General features: G+C 39.4%; 1 protein-coding gene across 3 annotated transcripts in view; it reads left to right on the top strand.

The window, feature by feature from the left end:
• The window catches only part of LRBA (LPS responsive beige-like anchor protein), a 400,324-nt gene that overhangs the window by 357,742 nt on the left and 22,816 nt on the right, over positions 1–19,766 (top strand). For 2 of the 3 annotated variants that reach the window (XM_027652781.1, XM_027652782.1), the window contains 4 exons: positions 318–510; positions 3,173–3,235; positions 6,725–6,880; positions 11,340–11,507. In XM_027652781.1, coding sequence (XP_027508582.1) covers positions 318–510; positions 3,173–3,235; positions 6,725–6,880; positions 11,340–11,507 — 580 coding nt within the window. The remainder of the gene's footprint in view (positions 1–317; positions 511–3,172; positions 3,236–6,724; positions 6,881–11,339; positions 11,508–19,766) is intronic. The other variant, XM_027652783.1, reaches the window with a different exon arrangement.

The following is a 19,766-nucleotide window of genomic DNA, read 5'->3' as shown; positions in this document are numbered from 1 at the left end:
GCAGATACGAAGGAGAATTCTTTTGGCAGAGATAGGTGATTGAAAACTTAGTTTAATCTGCTGTGATCTGTAGCAAAGTCTGTATATAGACGCTCTGTGTTCAGCGAGGCCCTCAGATTAATAGCGTGTGTAAAGGTTTTTCTACCTCAAATAGTCCTTTCCACAAGCCTGTCCACTATTACTGCATTTGCTTTTCTCTGCAGCTGCTCTCTGATTTTGTGTGTTTTAATCCAATCTTCCTTCTCTTGTCCCGTCTTTTCTCTTCCCTGTGTTTTCTTTTCCCGTGTATTTGGGTCCTTGTTGTGTGCACTCAACAGTATCTCCTCCTGCAGAGCCCGTTGATGTTCACAGAACAAGCTCAACAGGATGTTATTATGGTCCTAAAGTTCCCGTCCAACTCGCCTGTCACTCACGTGGCAGCCAACACCCAGCCTGGCCTGGCCACTCCTGCTGTGATCACAGTTACTGCAAACAGGCTCTTTGCTGTAAACAAGTGGCATAATCTCCCTGGTGAGTAAATGAAAGTCAGAAGCCTAAGAAACCCCTGCCATAAAGCAGTGCTTCCGTTGTCTTTTCAAGATTTGCTGCTGAACTGTTGTGAGTTTAAAGTGGAAAGAGCAAGTCCAGTTCTTTGACACAGCACTGTTCTTCCCATGTGGACTTAGCTTCTCCTTGAGAAGGTAATCTGAGCTATTGTGTAGTAAGATGCCTAGCACACAAAAGGTTTGTAACAACAATATATTGCTTTCCAGGCCATCAGGCAACATGCAAGAAGACAAAAACAGTGTATCACTATTTGGTCATGCCAAAGGCACACTCTTCCTCTTAAATCTGTTTTTCAGTCAGTTGGAAACCTGAACCATATCATGTCTAAGACGGTTTTAAAACATGTAGAACTTGTCTGAAATCTTTTCTACTGTCTTCTTGTTGATTATAAACACCATAATCTGATGTTAGAGCCACCCAATGAGAACTAATAAATAAAATGAATGGGGAAGTCTGTACCTTAAACATCCCAAAGTTATTAAGTGTTTATGTATTTGTCAGTACGGAAAGAAAACACTAGAGCCATTTGCATAGCAGCTAATGAAATTAATTTTCCTTTAAAAATGTCTTGGACTGGAGAATTTAGTCATTCTGCTTTTAATTCTAATATTTTCCAATCTAAAAGACATTCATCCTCCTTTCCCTGACTATGACAGTCTTAGACCCAAGCTGGGAAAGGTAGTTTATTTCAGTGGTATGCAGTAAATTTGGTCAAAGGCTTTTCAAGAAAGGGAAAAAAGAGCTTCTACTCAAATAACTTAAATAGAAGATGTTTGCACCAGAGAAATACTTACATCATTGAGATTCCTACTGAGAAATCTTGACCCATGGTCCTTGATTACTTTTTGAAAAAAGCCAGATGACTCCCACACTTTTTCCTAATTCTTACAAATTACCTCTCAACATTGTCCAAATAGAAACATGTATGTATTATTTCACCCACCCAAGAAATGCTTAAAAAGAAAGGTGGGAAGGAAGAGGAGAAGGGAGACTTGTCTAGATAACAAGTTGTAAGCAAGAACTAATTACAGGACTCCTGAGATTTCTTTCAAAGGAGGATGACAGTATCCTCTCATACCTTGGATGTGTGACCTTGGGCATATAATATTCAAGGCTTTTAAAAAAATGGCCTTTGTGGACATAAAACAGTCATGGGAAAGAAAGAAGGTTCTAAAGTGGTAGGAGCTGATTTTGATTTGTAGTAATCAACTGATTTGAGTTGAAGAAAACTTTCCGATATTTGTTTTTCCCTCACCTCTGAAAGGGAGAACAGTAAGCTGTGCTTTTGAGTCACTGTTTTTTCATTTAGAGGCATTTTACACTTGTCATGCCTTTACAAAGAATTCAAGAAAACCTAGATCAAGACAAACAAAAGCCAACCAACCAAAACCCAACAAAAACTCACTTCACCCCACTCCTCTGAGAGAACACTTGTCAACTGCAGGCTGTTGATGGAGTATTGTGCTTAAGATGTCTGGGTATGGACTCCTGAGACTAACCTTCACTATTGTTGACTTCCAAGTTTATACTGAAATGGGATCTGCTGGGATTAGAGAGCAGGTATCATTACTACTCCGTATCTCCTGCTGTGGGCTAAGCGTTGTCTTTACTAATGAGGCATCATGATAAAAAAGTTAAGTTGCCAAGTGACCAGTTGTCACTAATGTGTAATTAAAAATCCCATTCCTGCCTTTGTGTATGAATTTGGTGGCTTTGCTGACATCTAATGGCACTGGTACCCAGCAGGATGCTCAGTTTTGTCATGTAGATTTTGTGTTTTGCTCTGTATTAGTATTTTATTGCAGCAGAACTTTGTACTTATGAATCATTTATTTAAGAAACCCTTCTATTGATACTATAAGCTATGGATGTAGATAGAAAAATCATAGGTTTAAGTATTCAGCTGTTATTTTCTGTTTCTCTTCAAAGAATGTATTGTGGGCTGGTTTTTTTTGGGGGGGACATGGGGGTTGCTTGTTTGTTTTTAGTGAAGCTGAGGAAAAGAAAGGCTTGCTTTCTTTCTAACACTGAAGGAGAATTCAGTACGTAAACATTTCACTGGTATGCCAAGTGCCCAGATGAAATGTAGGTTGGCAGAATTAATGTATTAACTTCTATGCAAACTCGCAAATAAAATGGGTTTTGGTGATGGATGAATCCTTAAATACTGAATGACTACAAGATTTCCCTCTCTGCATCATAAACTGACTTTTTAAAAAAAATGTCCTTTGTGCTTCAGTTGTTCAAAGCAGTGTTTTAAAAAGTAAAGAGGAAAATAGTATTTGCTACAGTCAGCAGATGGTTGTCACATTTTGTTTTCAGTCCTCTTTACCACTTAATTTTGTTTTGTTGCGACAGGAGAGGTTGCCAGTAAAGCATCTGCTAGAGCTTATGGCTCAGGACCAGAGCTGCTGCTGATGGCATACATTCAGAATAGCACTAATCTAAAATAAATGTTTAATAAGCAGCCCGTGAAAGCACCTGGATTTTTTTTTTTAATTCAATTGATGCGGAAGAATCTTGAACAGTTAAAAAAAAAAAAGGCCGTAGCTTTGATTTATAAAATGTATGTGGCTTCACTGTTAAAAAAATGCAAAGTTTTAAAATCTTCTTTCCTGAATTCCAGCTCATCAAGGTGCTGTACAAGACCAGGCTTACCAGCTGCCAGTGGAAATCGATCCTCTCATAGGTCTGTCACTTCCTTCTCTCTTTGCGATTCATTAAGCTCTGTATGGTGGCCCTGAAGTGTAGATTACGGTTGTTTTTCACTTGCTGGTTGCTGGGAATGGAATTTTCCTGATAAACCATTTGCATGCAAATTGGAATGCAATGAGCTGTGGCTATGCTGGTATTTCATCAACTCCCCCTCGTTGGTTTGCCTAATTTGAACAGGCCTAGGACGCGTGTCAGTGAAAATTAATATGGATGCTGTAATAATGTGTGATTGAGAATGTGCATGAAGTACTGTCAGGATAATATTGGATCTTTTCATCACTCAGACTTGTTGATGAGCAGGAGCGAGGCACGTTATGATGAATTGGTGCACTGGTAATGTGATGGAGCTCCTTTGCTGAGGAAATTTTCATAATAACAGTGGGGTTCTTAACTGCACCGTGTTGTGAAAAATAAAACCATAGTGCCAGGGTTTCATCATTAAAGGAGATCAATCCTTTCTTCATAGACCTGCTGTTCAGGCTGAGGGGATTAATGTGTAATTGCGAAGCGGTTTCAAAGTTGAAATATATTACCCACTCCATTTTAGTATTGAGATATTAGTATTCGTTTTTCAAGGGTATTGCATCTTTTGATCAGCTTCACTAGTTAAATTTGTATATGTTTTTCTTTTATTAAAAAGGGGTGGAGGAATGTCTCTCTTTTATGTAATGACTCAGTGTAATAGATTCAATTCATGACTTTTTATTATAGAGGTTTATTAGTTCATATAGAGCTGATTTTTCTATTAGCATGGTTAGAGTTTGGTCAGTTCTTTCATTACAGACCCAACTTTGGGGAGTGCATACTTGGGCTATAATTCAGGAGTTTTTAGCCTGGCAAATGGAACCCTGAACAGGGTCAGAAAAGAAAAACTCAAACAACCTAACCCCAAAACACAAACTAGTTGTGGGACAGCAGCAAAGAAGATGGGATTCTGTGCCCCCCAAGCACTATTAGATGTCAATCTTGGTTTAAAAACCAGCTATTTCAGGGTTGTAGTTTAAGCGAAAAAGATAAGAAGTGGCCAGTTACAGAAGCATGGGAAAATCTGAGCAATCGGAACTTGCCTGGATAGGTTAGAATGGCAGGTCTTTCAGCTAGTGAGAATTAATTTCCAAACTAATATGCATATCCCAGTAGGAACTGTGTTGTATCAGTCTGTAGGTACAGACTGTTCCTGTGTAGCCATTTTGCTGGGTAAGCTCTGTGATAATTAAATCAGGGACAGTGTGGGCATATGAAACCATTTTATAAGAACTGATAAAATGTTTTTCCAAAGTTTCTAAAATCAATTCTCAACTGAATAATATAATAGTTACAGTTTATAACGAGGAGGACACATGCTGTAACTCTCTTTTCTTCCTGAAATAGATTTTATCCAAGAAATGTTTGGAGCAGGAAATGTATATTCTGCTTTAAAACCTGCTATCAAGAAGATCTTAGAAGTACTTGTAAATATTACGGCAAAACCCTCAAAATCACATTGAACCTGTCCGATTACTTTTTTTTGCATATTGTGAAAAACATGTGGAGGAACATAAAATTTTTATTATCCTTTGTGTTTTTTCATAATCTTAACATTAAAATTCCCTTTTTGGCCTGCCTTTAATTTATAAAATACTTCGGCTTTTGTTTGGTATAAACACCTTTAAAATTAATGTTCACATTCTGAAAAATGGTGTAATATTCTATTCATATGATAGATCTCAAATCAGCCTTGTGATTACACTGGACAGTTTAAAAGGGTTGAGACTTTCTTTGTCATTGCTAAGTAGCATCATTGGGTGCAAACAAGTAATTATGTAGGTAATATTAAAGGGTTTTAATTGTGGCTAGACACATTTACCTAGAAATGGCACCTAAGAGGACCACAAAATTACACTTTTATGGTTATAGCAGGAACCTTGTTGCTGTCTTAGTTGTAAGGAGGGATTCCTGCCCTCCTCATTTTCCAGTTGCCCAGGAAGACGTAAGCTAGCGATGTCCCATATCACATAAAACGAAGACTTCTTTTTGAGGTGAAATTTTTTGAAGGTCTTATCCACATGTGTCAATCTGCATGCTTTTTGAGGGTTTCTTTGCTGTTATTTTGTCCTACAGAATGTTTCACTGTGCACTTATAATGTGGTGTTGTTACTCTTTAAGCGGCCCCAACAGCGGTCAAGGCCACGTCATATGTGTTCCCTGCAGAGCAAGTGGCAACACCTTGCTAAATTATTTGCTACCCATATGGACGAGACAGTATCAGCATTTTAAACATAGCAAAAGCATAAATAAATGAAGGATTTGATACAGAGTAAGTGGAATAAACCCAAGGCTCAGGGGAGAGCAAGCCTGTGAGAACAGGAAGAAGTTAAAGAATAAACGGTAAAGAAGAGCACGAGACCAGGACAGAGGCAGGTCCAGGGGACCACCTGAATGGAAGTAATGGTGCTTCAAGCAGTTGGCAGACAAACCCAGGCCCGGGAAAAATTATTTACCATGGATAGAAATCAAGTTCCCTCAGGAACATTGAAAAGTTCTTCCTACAGTGTAGGATTTTCATTATATATATATCTGTAGGGACTCACAGGTATATGCACACACGTTGATTAATAAGGACAAAATATAGTATGAAAAATGTCTTCACTAATTGATTCCTGTTCATTTTGTGGGTTCCCAATATAAGATGGTTGGAGAAAATGATGTGATGATCCCGAGGAAGTGGTGGAGTCACCATGCTTGGAGGTTTTTAAGAAAAGACTGGACATGGCACTTAGTGCCATGGTCTAGTTGACATGGTGGTGTTGAGTCAAAGGTTGGACTCGATGATCTCAGAGGTCTTTTCCAACCCCATTGGTTCTGTGCTTCTGTGAAATAAAACATCAGATGGTCAAAGTGGGGCAAATATTTTCTCTTAGCCATAAAGGTGATTGTGGAGATAAGCTGGTTAATTTTTTCTGCAATGCTCCAAAATTGTGAAATGGTAGTGATGTCTACTGAAGTTATTCTTTTTTAAAATTACAGTGCTTGCTATGAAATCCAAGTAGTGTACAATTTTGAAATAATGATTCTGTTGCCTACTGTGTTTGAGCCATTATATATTTCATGTACTCTCTTATCATTACATTCCCTTGCTTTGTTTCTAATTTTTGATTTCTTATACTAGAAGAAGGGGAAAAGGACGCTTATTATGTTTTTATGTATCATACCTTTGTGAAATATTTCATTTGTATTTCTCAGCTGCATTTGACTTAAAGAAGGCAGTTCTTCTATTTTAGACTATGTACTACAAGGAATTAGCATTGTTTCCAAAAGTGCAATGAATATTTCGTAGTAGAATTAGAAAGAAAACGTCCCTACCACAAAAAACAAGTAATAGCTGTGAGGAGTATATTTGATCTGAACGTAAGTTTCTAGAATGTGCTTTTGTTCTGTGAATGTGGATGCTAAAATTTCTTGGTTTGTGTTTCTTTGTGTTCAGCCAGCAATACAGGTATGCACAGAAGGCAAATCACTGACCTTTTAGACCAAAGCATTCAGGTACATTCCCAGTGTTTTGTCATCACCTCTGATAATCGTTACATCTTGGTCTGCGGCTTCTGGGACAAGAGTTTCAGAGTTTATTCTACTGACTCAGGTAATGTATTTTTAAAATATGGGAATAGCTTAAAAAATTTTTTCTGTTCATTGTCAGCCAACTGTTTCAAATAAAGAAAAAATGAGGAATGGAGTATGTATTTATCCCCCTACTAATAATATTTGTCAAATCTTTTCTTACCTACTGCTATTGTATATGCTATTATTTTTGTGCAGTGATGGCAAATGTGAGAGGAGGAGCTCTTGTTTAGACAGAGCATCACACTTCAAACGTATAGGATAGGGATGCCTGTTCTTATGCTGTAGTTTCCAGAGGTAAATGAGTTTGTGTGAAGCCTTGCATACCGGGAGAATTAACTGTTCTTAGAGTGCTTACCTGAATTTAATGCTGGTTGGTTTTCAGCACCAGAGAAATTTTGAGGAAATACAGACAAGTACCATAGAATAAGAACAGAAGCTAAGTCTTGAAATCTGGTGAAAGAATATTTATGAAAGCCTTTGAAAGCTGTGCTATAATAGAAAAATTGATCTGGAGGCACTGAATTCTTTTATATAATATAAACCGATCGATATAATGGGTAGCAGTTAAATTAGTCTGTCAGCTGGAGTGTATCCAAACCATTGAAGTCATGCATGTGTCATGCTAAATACAAAAGAATCTTTCAATGTAAGAGCTACAGGAATTTAAAAGCCATGGAACCCCAGAAAAAAATAGGTATGATTTTTTCCCTTTCATTATCTTATAATGGGAACAGCGACCTCACTGCAAAGTGCTTCTTTGGGATTAATGACCCAGTGTGGTTAATGTGTGTGTGCCATCAAGCTTTCCAGTAGGTTATTAATCCCTACGGAATATCCTACATGTTTGTCATCATTTCTTAAATATATTAGTTAGCAATGTTTTTCACACTTGACAAGCCAAAATGTTTAACAAAACAGGATGATCTTTAATGAAAATCTGTTAAGACTGGATCTCATGGCATATTTTAGCATAGCTGTCATTTTTGCAATTTTAAAGCCTTAAGTATAAAGGAGAAGTTCCATTTACATCATATTGACTGCCTACAATTCATTATACAGACACCTTGTTAGACCCTTCTTAGTTTAATTTTCTCATTGATGAAAATAAATTTACATGAAACTGTGAATTTAAAGCAGATCTTCAGAAAGGATCGCTAGCAGTAATAAATATTCAGTATATATTCTTGATTTATACGAACAGAGAAGTAATTCTTTTATGTCAAAGGATGTATTTTTCCTTACACCTATGGGAGGAACTTGTATGATTTTGGTAGCTTTGTCCTGTATCAATCTAAACTACGAATATCTCTTTATTTCCTCTGTGAGTACACAGATTTAGCAGGCACGTTGTTACTGCTGTAGCTAATGAGTGTATAAACCAGAATACCATTGTCAGAAGAGATTTGTGTCTTCTGTGTGTCTCCTATCTGTCAATATAGCAACTCTAGCTCTAGCTTAAATCAGTGAATCCAGATGTAGTTTATTTTGCTTTGAATTAAATGGGAATATAGTAGTGAAATATTTTGAAATTGGCAGAACAGCAAGGGAAAAGATGATGTGATCAGTAATGCATAATGGCAAGTGATCACAAGTGCTGAATTCAAATACATTTTAGCACTTACACAAAAAAGGAACCGTTTTCCCATTAGATTTTGGATTTGTTTGTTTGTTTTTAAAAGGAAATACTTCTAACATAAGTCATGGGTTCTCAGCACAACTAGTATAGCAGAAGCATAATAAAACATTCCTCCAGCAGTGGGAATGATTTCTAGACAGCGTTGTAGCTTCAGTAGTGCTGACTTGAGTCTTATTTTTCTTTTAATTATTTGTAGCACAGTTGTCAAATAAAACATTAACTAGAAAAATTGTTCTGTCAGAAAGGGATATCTGAGTGCATACAGTAGAGTTTGATATTACTGTACAGACAGGACAACTCATTTTAAAGGAACAAAAAAAGTTGAGGAACTGCTATGAAATTATTAATTTTATTTTTTTTTTACCAGTATAAAAGAGCAAGGTCTTATTTCTTATTTTGATGAAATTGCCCAAAACTTAAGCTGCACAATAGCAAAGTAAAACTAACAAGGCAGTGCAACTGCAGGAACGACTGTCACGCAAATAGCCTTGAAAAATGTTTGTTTTCTAGAACAGAACCTATAAACATAGAAATAATTGAAAGGGAGATCCCTATAATTCGTTGATGTTTATAACATAAACTTCTGTTCTAAGAGTATAAATCGGCTCAAGTAGTTGAATATCTACGGCAATACAACTGAAAATATATCACATAATTATTCTCAAATCTAAACCATGCAATTGACAACTTGGATTTTCAGGGAGAAGCATACACTTGGTAAGATGCTTTTGTATATTGCCAAAATGTAGTCTGTGTTTCACTGCTTGTAGCTGTAAAGTTCAGAAACTTCTTCTGACTAAATCTGTTGACTGGCCAACGTCTGAGACAAGTGACTCTGCTGGAGGAATTAAAGCCCTGGTGAGCAGAGGTGGCTGCTGTGGGATCTATTACAGACTTGCAGATATGAGTGAAAGGCTTGATCCCCAAGTTACTCACCCTTCCACTGCAAGGTAGATATGCACAATAAGTGTGCATCCAGGGGTTTGCCCCATCTGGTTAGAAAAGGCTCATGTGATGGTGCTTCATCTCACATTTTCTCTTGGGGGATTATAGCAGCTTAATAATTTTCACCAGTGTTTTATTTTTGATTCTGATGTACAGGCTTCCTTTAAAATCCATCTTGTTATTCTACTTTTTCTCTTGGGTTGTGTTGTTTGGTTTTTTTCTGGTTTTCTCCACTTTAATGCATTTACCTGTTTGATCTTCTGTTATGAGTCAGGCTGTTAACATTATTTTTGTTCTTTCCTCAGAACCACTCCCTTAAGTCTTTTGTTCCCATTAAGTTTTATTTATTGGCTGGATACAAATACAGTGCTTTTGTACTGCATAAAAGGAGAGCTATGAAATATTCACTAGTAGCCATAATAGATGATTGACTAATCATTTTTAATTCGTGCACCAAAATGCTTTATTAAGATGTGCTTAATTTGAGTCCCCACACTGATTTGTGTTACTTGTTATTTTTAAACACTCTTCAGAACATTTTATTTTATTTCATTTTTATTTTTATTTATTTTATTCAGAAATGCAGTAGTCTGCATTTCCTGTGTGTTTTTTGGCCTGTGTTGTTATTCCTTCCAAAGCCATCATTCTTTTTCCCTTCTGTTCTTCCTCATTCTTTATTCAGCCCAAAGCACAAATGGATGCATGATCATTTGGGCTTGAGAAACCTGAGGTCACACATTAGAGGCATAACACATCACACTTCCTTGTGTCATTCATTGGGTGCAGAATTTGGCCTGGCCCCTGTTACCTGGATGGGCCAAGCAGGCGCATTAGAAATGTGTGTGCGTATCCTCTGTCCTGTCTTTTCAAGATCTGCAGTTGCTGGCCTTCAGCAAATCCAGTGAGATGGATTTTAGTGCTTAAATTCTCATTTCATAGGATCATGTATGCTGTTGGCAGATCCAGAAACCAGCAGGACCCATGACATGTTTGCTGTGTGGGAGCCAGCCTCTGGCTGGGTGGTGTCGCAGAGCTTTGCCGCGGGCGACCTCACACGTGTTTCCTCTCCCAAATGCAAATCCACTATGCATGAGCATCCAAATTTACATTTTTCTAAAATGTTGTCCTGTTTGGTTAAGGTTAAAAGGTAATAATCATATTCATGTTTGCACATACTCTTGAATGGCACATTTTTAACTGCCTGGACTTTCTTTTTAACGTTTATGACTCTTGTCACTGGTACAAATGTTTGTCCTTTATGCAGTTGGTAAGAGAGATTTTTCCAAGTCTGTCTTCTGAGCTCTTTTAAACATTACAGAAATTCTTAAAAGGGAAGGATGCTGATTGAAATAATTGGCAAGTGTTAAAATGGTGATGGAAAAACCTGGATACAGGAATAATTTTTCAACTAAATCTCCTTTTCTCTGTTTAAGGAGATGTTTGAATACTGCACATGCTGTGTTTTCTAGGTAGCTCCCATGCTACCAATTTCCTCTGGGTCCTGAGTGTTCCATAATTCTTATTCCATTCCCCACATTGCCATCAGACTTACATTCTTACTGGTACTTTTATCAGTAAACTTACCTTAAACTTGTCTTGAAAAACAATCCTATCTTATTTCCTGTCTGTAAACATGCAGATTATAAAAAAAGCATCTGGCACATTTGGCCTTTGAATAAAGTATAATACTTGTAGACTGCAAGTATTTTTTGTATGGACTACTGCACTTTTCAATAACTTTCCACCAAATAAATAAAGAAAAAATAGTACTGCCCACTACAGTTCTTCTTTGAACCTTTTTTTGATAACACCAATATTTCTAAAATACATTATAATGTATTTTATTTGCCTTAGAATAAAATAGTAGTTTTAAAGGGATCAATTTTATTTGTTTCAGGTAAACTGATACAAGTGGTATTTGGACACTGGGATGTTGTAACCTGTCTTGCTCGTTCTGAGTCCTATATTGGAGGAAATTGTTACATCCTCTCAGGGTCACGTGATGCAACGTTGCTGCTCTGGTACTGGAATGGCAAAACCAACATCATTGGTGATAATCCAAGAGGTAAGCAAAATCAAGAAAACCTGTTTTATAAGGATGTTGTCTCAAAATGGCTTGAGTGAACACTTTGCAGGACAAAATTTTTAAGTAACAATGGTGTCAAAGTACAGTGCTTCTTTTTTTTGTAGTTGTGATCAGCTCTAGTTAAAAGAATTGAGGGTAAACAGTGTTTGCTGTGCAGCGTAAGTAGAACTATTTTTTAAAGTTATAGGATACTGAACATTACAAATACATTTCTTCTTGTCACCCATTCAGTTGGGAAGGAGTGGCTCCGAGAGTGAGAGAAGGGAACTCATTTTTTATATTTCTTGTTCAATCTGAGTAAATATTTTTTCTCACGACAATGCAATTTCATTAAGTATCTGCATTTGAGTATTTTAGAACAAAAAAGACTGTACATCAGTCCAGTGCATGCAGCTGTAATCTTATGCCTGTAAGTTCTACAGTGGTTTCAACTGCTGTTTAAAATCACCCTTGGCTATCAGTAGAGTTATGTGGACAGTGAATTTTAACTTGGAGTAATGTCATTCTAACAAGATGTGTAACAGTCTGAGCAGGACACTTAGGTGAAAGAAGGGGAACACATGGGGCATGTTAAACAAGCAAGCTTAAAACTTTTTTAGTTTTAACACTTTGGTAGGGTGCTATATGGCTAATCCTTGCTCTTACATAGCAGGCACTTAAACTGGTTCCAGTGCAAGCAACAGGGCTCATAACAGGGCTTATACCGTATAACCAGACTAATAACTCAGCTGCTGCAACCTAAATCAGTTTTAACCCCTCCCCACCCAAACTCACCTTGCACTTGCCAAATAATTTGATCTCTCACAGGAGTGAGAGGCTTTCAAGACAGCTTGTGAGAGCTTACATGCATTAATACAGGGGCACATCATAGCCAAACAGAGGTCATGTTCAGCCAAAAATAAAATGCCCTGAATAGAAGGGGTGAGAAGCAGTATATTCTGCCTTAAAAAGTGTGTTTGTTAGATTTTTTGCCATTCACTTAAGGTCTGCTCTGACCCTGTTTAAATGCTAGTGAAAACACACCTGCTGTATGCAGAGAACAAAATGGACATCTGGAAAACAAGAAGTGGTAGTAGGTCTGTCATATATTGCAGTTACAGCTGGCATACAATTTCATATAATTTAAACAGCATCTGACATCTTCCAAACTAATTGATTTGGTAAAGTTATGTGTTCCATATTCAATCTGCTACTCAGCTGGAGTTATTTGAATTTGAAACACAGAGGTGGTTTGACTGAAATTGCATCCTTTGAACTACTTTGAAGAAGCACAACTAATTAATATCAGAATGAATATCTGAATTTAACTTACAAATTATTTCATGTTGACTGGGAAAACTATTCAAAAATTGAATAAGATACAGCTCAGTTCATGCAGTTGCAGAATCTTAAGGCAGAGGATGTGAGCAAACTATCCCTATTATCCTCCTAAGCAGCCCTGTTCAAGAGATGGGAGCTTTTCTGGGAAGTAGATAGCAGAATTTTCTGAGCATCTCTACATAAATGTGGCTTTGGTCGAGGGACAAAATCTCTGTGAATCCTTCATATGTATTTTGCAATCTCTCAGTTTAAAGAAAATGGAAACTCTGCACTATTTTTGCAGTGCTTGTAAACTTGGAAACTCCAAAGAGTCAGTGCGGGGAACTTAAGAGCTTGACAGTCAAGCTGTTCTTCCCTGAAGAACAAAACTGCCCTTTTGAGGAGAAAATCCTGAATATTGCACTTGTGTGAAGCAATGAACAGTTGTCTCCTTACTGTGTCTTCAAGGCCTATGAGTGCAGCCCATCTTTGCAGGTTCCTAGGCCTGCCCTGAGAAGTTGGACTTGTTGCACAATTCCCAGGCTTGCCTCCTGTCTGAACAAGACCTTGAGGTTATAGGCTCCTTTATGACCTTTACAGATCACGTGCTGAAATTTTGTACCTAGTATCTGACTCAAATGGGTAGATTTTGTTAAAGTCTATTGATAATTTGAATGCAAATTTCTAACAAAATTTTGCAATTTTCAAAGTTAATACTAGGCTATTATAACTACTGTTTAAAATCAAACAGCTACCTGGCAAGTCTTCGTTTGCAGTTCTATTAAACTGGTACTTTTAGGGACTTGAAATGGCTCCTGTGTTTACTAGTTGCCATTATGTAGGGTTTTTTTGTGATATAGTGTGCTGTAAGCCTTTGTTATGAGTTGGAATCTCATGGCACTATACATAGGCCTAGACATGGGTATAGTAAAAGACAGTTTCTGCTTCAAAGAGATGGTAATCTGGGGTGTTTAATTTTTACCAGAAATCGCTGTCTGTAGGCTTCTCTGTCAAGTCAAAATTTTTTTGAAAAGACAAATAAAAAGAGCTGTTTCTGCTTAGTTCTAATTTGTTAGAAATGGAAGGCACCAGCACAATTGTTGGGTTTTGAGCCCTGTTACTGCAACTGTAACTTCTATCCATTTGTGGGGTGTTAGATATCTAACTGGTCTAATGTGTTTCTGTATTTGAACCTTAATGATTTTTTACCTCTAAATACAGTTAATTTGTGCTTTCAATGAGAACTACTCATTGGAATTTTAGATACTCTCACAGTTGATACTTGTTTTCTATTTTTTCTCTGTTTAATTATCTCTAATTTCCATCTTAAAATGACTTTACAGCAACATGCATCCAATGGCACTCTGCCAAATCATGATGCCAGAGCAATTTTAACAGAAATAATTTAGAACTGGAGCGTGTATTTCCTCTTTTCATAGTACCTGTTGCCTCTGATATACATCAGTCAGCAGGCTAGTATGATCCATCTACCCTAAGTACTATACCATTAGGTACCCATTAATCCACCAGATACATTTTATTTAGGTTCATTTATCTGGTTTCCTTACTTTAGAAAGCACTGAATTCTGGATTTCTGGCTGAATATATTCATGTTTTGGAATGACACTTAACTCAAGCTGACAAGCCAGGTGGGCTATGGTACTTTGATAAATAAGTGTTTGGTTTGATATTCTTTATCAAGGACAATTTTCTGGCTAACTGGGCTGTATGGAAAAATTCCTTACATTTTTGATTTAACAGAAGAAATATGTTATTGAAATATTAATTATTTACGTTCTTTAATTTTTAACTTTGAGACTGATTTCTTAAACTACACCTATGCAGTGTCACTGTCTATTTAGTTTCTCCTTGATAACTCTAGAATGCATTGATCAATGTAAAACAAATCTGACAAATTTAAATCTCAAAGATATGAAATTTCTGCGTGGGACACATCTGCTGGAAACTATTTTTATTCTTCACAAAACAGCTTGATTACATTTAGGTTAAGTCATTTTTTCCTTCTCAAATTAAAACCTGAAATTCAAAAAATATTTCATCATGCTCTTTGATCAAATGTATAGAGTTTTTTTTCTTTCTAAATTAATTGGTTTTGAAAATGTAAAAGCGTGGCAGTACTTCACTTTGGAGCACAGGCTTTTTCTGATGCAGAAATGTTTCTGTGGACAATTTCTGACCAAGCCTTGGAATAATTCAGAACAGAGCAGCAGATCTGAAGTGGTTGTATCCTTTAGAATAGCCCTGAGCCGTTTTGGGTTCTCATTAGTTAGCATAATTTACTGTGGAGATGTAAAATCACTTTGCATAGCGTAAGGGGTTTTTCTTTTTCTCTCTTTGGCATGTGGCTTGCTTTGGGGAGATGGAGGAGTTAGGAAGGAGAGGATGTAACCCTCCCTTTGGTACTCCTTGAAGCCCATGTGTGATCTGTGTCACGAAGTTGGTTTTTGAATATTTAGAGGCTCCAAGGTACCACTTGGGGATGTGACATTATGCATCAGGACGTGTGTGGTAGAGTGTGTAGGGGTTCCTGGGAGAGGGCTACATTTTTTGCTTCCCCAGCATAATGTGGTGGAGATGGAGGGGAGGCGAGAAGTGCTGGGTGGGAGGAGGAACTGTGTGATGGCTGGAGAAAAGAGATGAGAGGATTCATTTGCATACAAATGGTGTGCATCACTTTCAGATCCCACTTTCGCTTTGAAGATCAAGTGGCAACTCCTAGTGTTTGGACATTTCCTAGGCTGAGGGATTGCATTTTCCTTTGTAATCACAAAACCATAGGAAGCGGGGCGGGCATGAGCTTTAGTCACCTGATCTATTCTCTTTTGCCAAAGAAGGCTTAACTACGCCAAAACCATTCTCCACTGATGTTTGTCCAATCTTCTCTTAAAAACTTCAGCAAATATATTTTGGAGCCTTAGAAGCCCTGTCCTTAGCAGACTTTTTCCAGCCTAGTATCCAGTTTTCTTTTTGCAGCAGTTGCATTCTGTCATCTTTTATCTGCTTTTTGTTTGTGTAGAGAACAGATTATTTCCTTCTTGCAACAATCTCCGGTTATTTGGATTGCTATGACCTGCAATTCTTTGCCTCCAACTTTAATAACTCAATTCTTTGTCTTTTGCCGTAAGTCGTGTTTTTCCAGACATCAGATTTTTTTTGGTGTTCCTTTCTTCAGTTGACTGTCTTCCTCGAAGTAGACCCAGGAATGCAGTTGAAGGCTTTCCAGTAATAAGTAGAGAACAACCTGTTTTACAGACCATGTTTGTTTCGAAACAGCATGACAGTGTCAATAGTTTGAAGCGTATGAGCCGGTATGAATTTCAGTGTTTTCTGAAGAACCACCATCTACTCACTTGTTTCTCCTTCTCTTTGTAGTTTAGCTGTGGAATCTTGTCTTTAAACTTTCTGAATTGTATTCTTTTTAGACTGTTTCTCCAATTTGTCAAATTTATTTGGAATCCTTCAGCAGACTTGTAGCAAGTCATGTTTGCAAATATACTTTGCAATCTTATTCTATCAGATCGGTTATTAAGGAAAATATTAGCTAGTATACAGTTCAGGAATGCCCATCAATACATTTACCATTTTGACAATGAATAATTTTCTGAATATAGCTTTCCAATGTATAATAGCATCTCCTGAATGTCTGCTTCCTTATTTTCTTTGAGAAATTGCTCATGTGGAACAGTGCTAGTGTTCTTACTAAAGTAAAAATATATGATGTCTTCCTGAACACGTCTTGTTACTTTGCCATTGCAAGAAAAAAATCACTTTGACATGATTTGTTCAGAACATAGAATCATCATAGAATCAGCCGAGTTAGAAGGGACCTCTGAGATCATCAAGTCCAACCCTTGATCCACTACCATTATGGTTACTAGACCATGGCACTAAGTGCCACATCCGGTCTCATCTTAAAAACCTCCAGGGACGGAGAATCCACCACTTCCCTGGGCAGCCCATTCCAATGCCTAATTACCCTCTCTGTAAAGAATTTCTTCCTAAGAACTAACCTAAACCTTCCCTGGAAGAGCTTAAGACTGCACCCTCTTGCCCTGCTGCTGGTTACCTGGGAGAAGAGACCAACCCCCACCTGGCTACAACCTCCTTTCAGGGAGTTGCAGAGAGTGATGAGGTCTCCCCAAGCCTCCTCTTCTCCAGGCTGAACAGCCCCAGCTCCCTCAGCCTCTCCTCACAGGACTTGTGCTCGAGTCCCTTCACCAGCCTCGTTGCTCTTCTCTGGACCTGCTCCAGCACCTCAATATCCTTCCTGAACTGAGGGGCCCAGAACTGGGCACAGCACTCCAGGTGTGGCCTCACCAGCACTGACTGAGTCCAGGGGAAGAATCACTTCCCTGGACCTGCTGGCCACACTGTTCCTGATCCAGGCCAGGATGCCATTGGCCTTCTTGGCCACCTGGGCACACTGCTGGCTCATGTTCAGCTTCCTGTCAATCCAAACTCCCAGGTCCCTCTCTACCTGGCTGCTCTCCAGCCACTCTGTCCCCAGCCTGTAGTGCTTCTGGGGGTTGTTGTGGCCAAAGTGCAGGACCCAGTACTTGGCCTTGTTGAACCTGATTTCGTTGGAATCAGCCCAACTGTCCAGCCTGTCCAGGTCTCTCTGCAGAGCCCTCCTGCCTTCCAGCTGATTGACACTCCCCCCAGCTTGGTGTCATCTGCAAATTTGCTTATGGTGGACTCAATCCCCTCATCTAAATCATCGATAAAGATATTAAACAGGACTGGGCCCAGCACTGATCCCTGGGGGACACCACTAGTGACTGGATCACAACTGGATGCAGCCCCATTCACCACTACTCTCTGGGCCCGGCCCTCCAGCCAGTTCTTAACCCAGCACAGAGTGCCCCTGTCCAAGCCGTGGGCTGCAGCTTTTTCAGGAGGATGCTGTAGGAGATGGTGTCAAAGGTTTTACTGAAGTCCAAGTAGACACATTCACAGCCTTCCCCTCATCCAGCAGGTGGGTCACCTGATCATAAAAGGAGATCAGGTTGGTCAGACAGGACCTGCCCTTCCTAAACCCGTGCTGGCTGGGTCTGATCCCTTGTCCATCCTGTAGGTGCTGTGTGATTGCACTTAGGATGACCTGCTCCATAACCTTGCCAGGCACTGAGGTCAGGCTGACAGGCCCGTAGTTTCCCAGGTCCTCCTTCTGGCCCTTTTAATGGGTGGGTGTGACATTCACCAACTTCCAATCATCTGGAACCTCCCCAGTGAGCCAAGACTGTTGGCAGATGATGGAGAGAGGCTTGGTGAGCTCTTCTGCCAGCTCCCTCATCACCCTTGGGTGGATCCCATCTGGTCCCATAGACTTATGGGGATCCAAGTGGCTCAGCAGGTCACTAACTGCTTCCTCCTGGATTACAGGGGGGTGTTCAGCTTCTTATCTCTTTCTACAAGCTCCAGAAGTCAGCTGTCCTCAGGACAACGTGTGTTACTGTTGAAAACTGAGGTAAAGAAGGTGTTAAATACCTCAGCCTTTTCCTCATCTTTGATAACTGTGTTCCCACCCACATCCAATAAATAATGGAGGTTTTCTTTGTCCCTCCTGTTGCTATTGATGTATCTGTAGAAGAATTTTTTGTTATCCTTCACAGAAGTGGCAAGATTGAGCTCAAATTGGGCCTTTGTCTCTCTGATTTTCTTTCTACAAGACCTAGCTATATTCCTAAATTCTTCCTGAGTAGCCAGCCCTTTTTTCCAGAATCAGTAAGCTCTCTTTTTTACCCTAATTTCCTTCAAAATCTCCCTGTTCAGCCAGACCAGTTGTCTTCCCCACCAGCTTGCCTTTCAGCACACTGGGACAGCCTGCTCCTGTGCTTCCTTCTTGAAGCATGTCCATCCCTCCTGGACCCCTTTGTTTTCAAGGGTTGTTTCCCAGGGTACACTCTGAACTAGTCTTCTGAATAGGCCGAAATCTGCCCTCTGGAAGTCCAGGGTAGAGGTTTTATTGATGGCCCTCCTTGCATCCCTGAGTATTGACAACTCTATTTTTTCATGGTCACTGTGCTCCAGATGGCCTCCAACCACCACATCTCCCACCAGCCCCTCTCTGTTTTAGAACAGAAGGTCTAACGGGGCCCCACCCCTGGTAGGCTCATTTACCAGCTGGAGCAGGAAATTATCCTCTCTATGCTCTAGGAATCTCCTAGACTGCCTCTTCCCTGCTGAATTTCCAGCAGTCATCCGGGAGGTTAAAGTCACCCACAAGAACAAGGGCTGGTGATTTTGAGACATCTATCAGCAGCTTGTAGAATAATTCATTGCCCTCATCATCCTGGTTGGGTGGTCTGTAACAGACTCCCACCAGGATGTCAGCCTTGTTGGCCTTCCCCCTGATTTTGATCCACAGGCACTCAATCTTATTGTAACTGACTTCAAGGTCCACAGAGTCAAGAGACTCTCTAACATATAGAGCCACCCCTCCACCTCTCCTACCTTGCCTGTCCCTTCTGAAGAGCTTGTAGCCACCCATGGCAGCGCTCCAGTCATGTGAGTCATCCCACCACGTTTCTGTGATGGCGACTACATCACAGCTTTCCTGCTGCACAATGGCTTCCAGCTCCTCTTGTTTGCTACCCATGCTGTGTGCATTGGTGTACCTGTACTTCAGCTGGGCTGCTGATTTTACCCTTAACTCGGGCTTTCATCTCTGGAGAGCCTGGTTTCAATCCCTTCCCCCATCAAACCTAGTTTAAAGCCCTCCTGATCAGCCCTGCCAACTTATGGGCTAGAGTCCTTTTGCCCTTCCTAGATAGATGAAGCTGATTTGAGGAGACTAGGTACCATGGAATTTGCCCCATGGTCAAAAAAACCAAATTTTCGCTGGTGGCACCAATCCTTTAGCCACCTATTGATACAATGGATTTTCCTACTGCTCTCCTCATTCATCCCTGCTACTGC

This window comes from Corapipo altera, unplaced genomic scaffold (genome assembly GCF_003945725.1).
Source record: "Corapipo altera isolate COAL_440 unplaced genomic scaffold, ASM394572v1 69, whole genome shotgun sequence".
Taxonomy (NCBI): Eukaryota; Metazoa; Chordata; class Aves; order Passeriformes; family Pipridae; genus Corapipo; species Corapipo altera.
The sequence above is the reverse complement of the archived record's forward strand: the minus strand, read 5'-3'. Positions and strand labels throughout refer to the sequence as shown.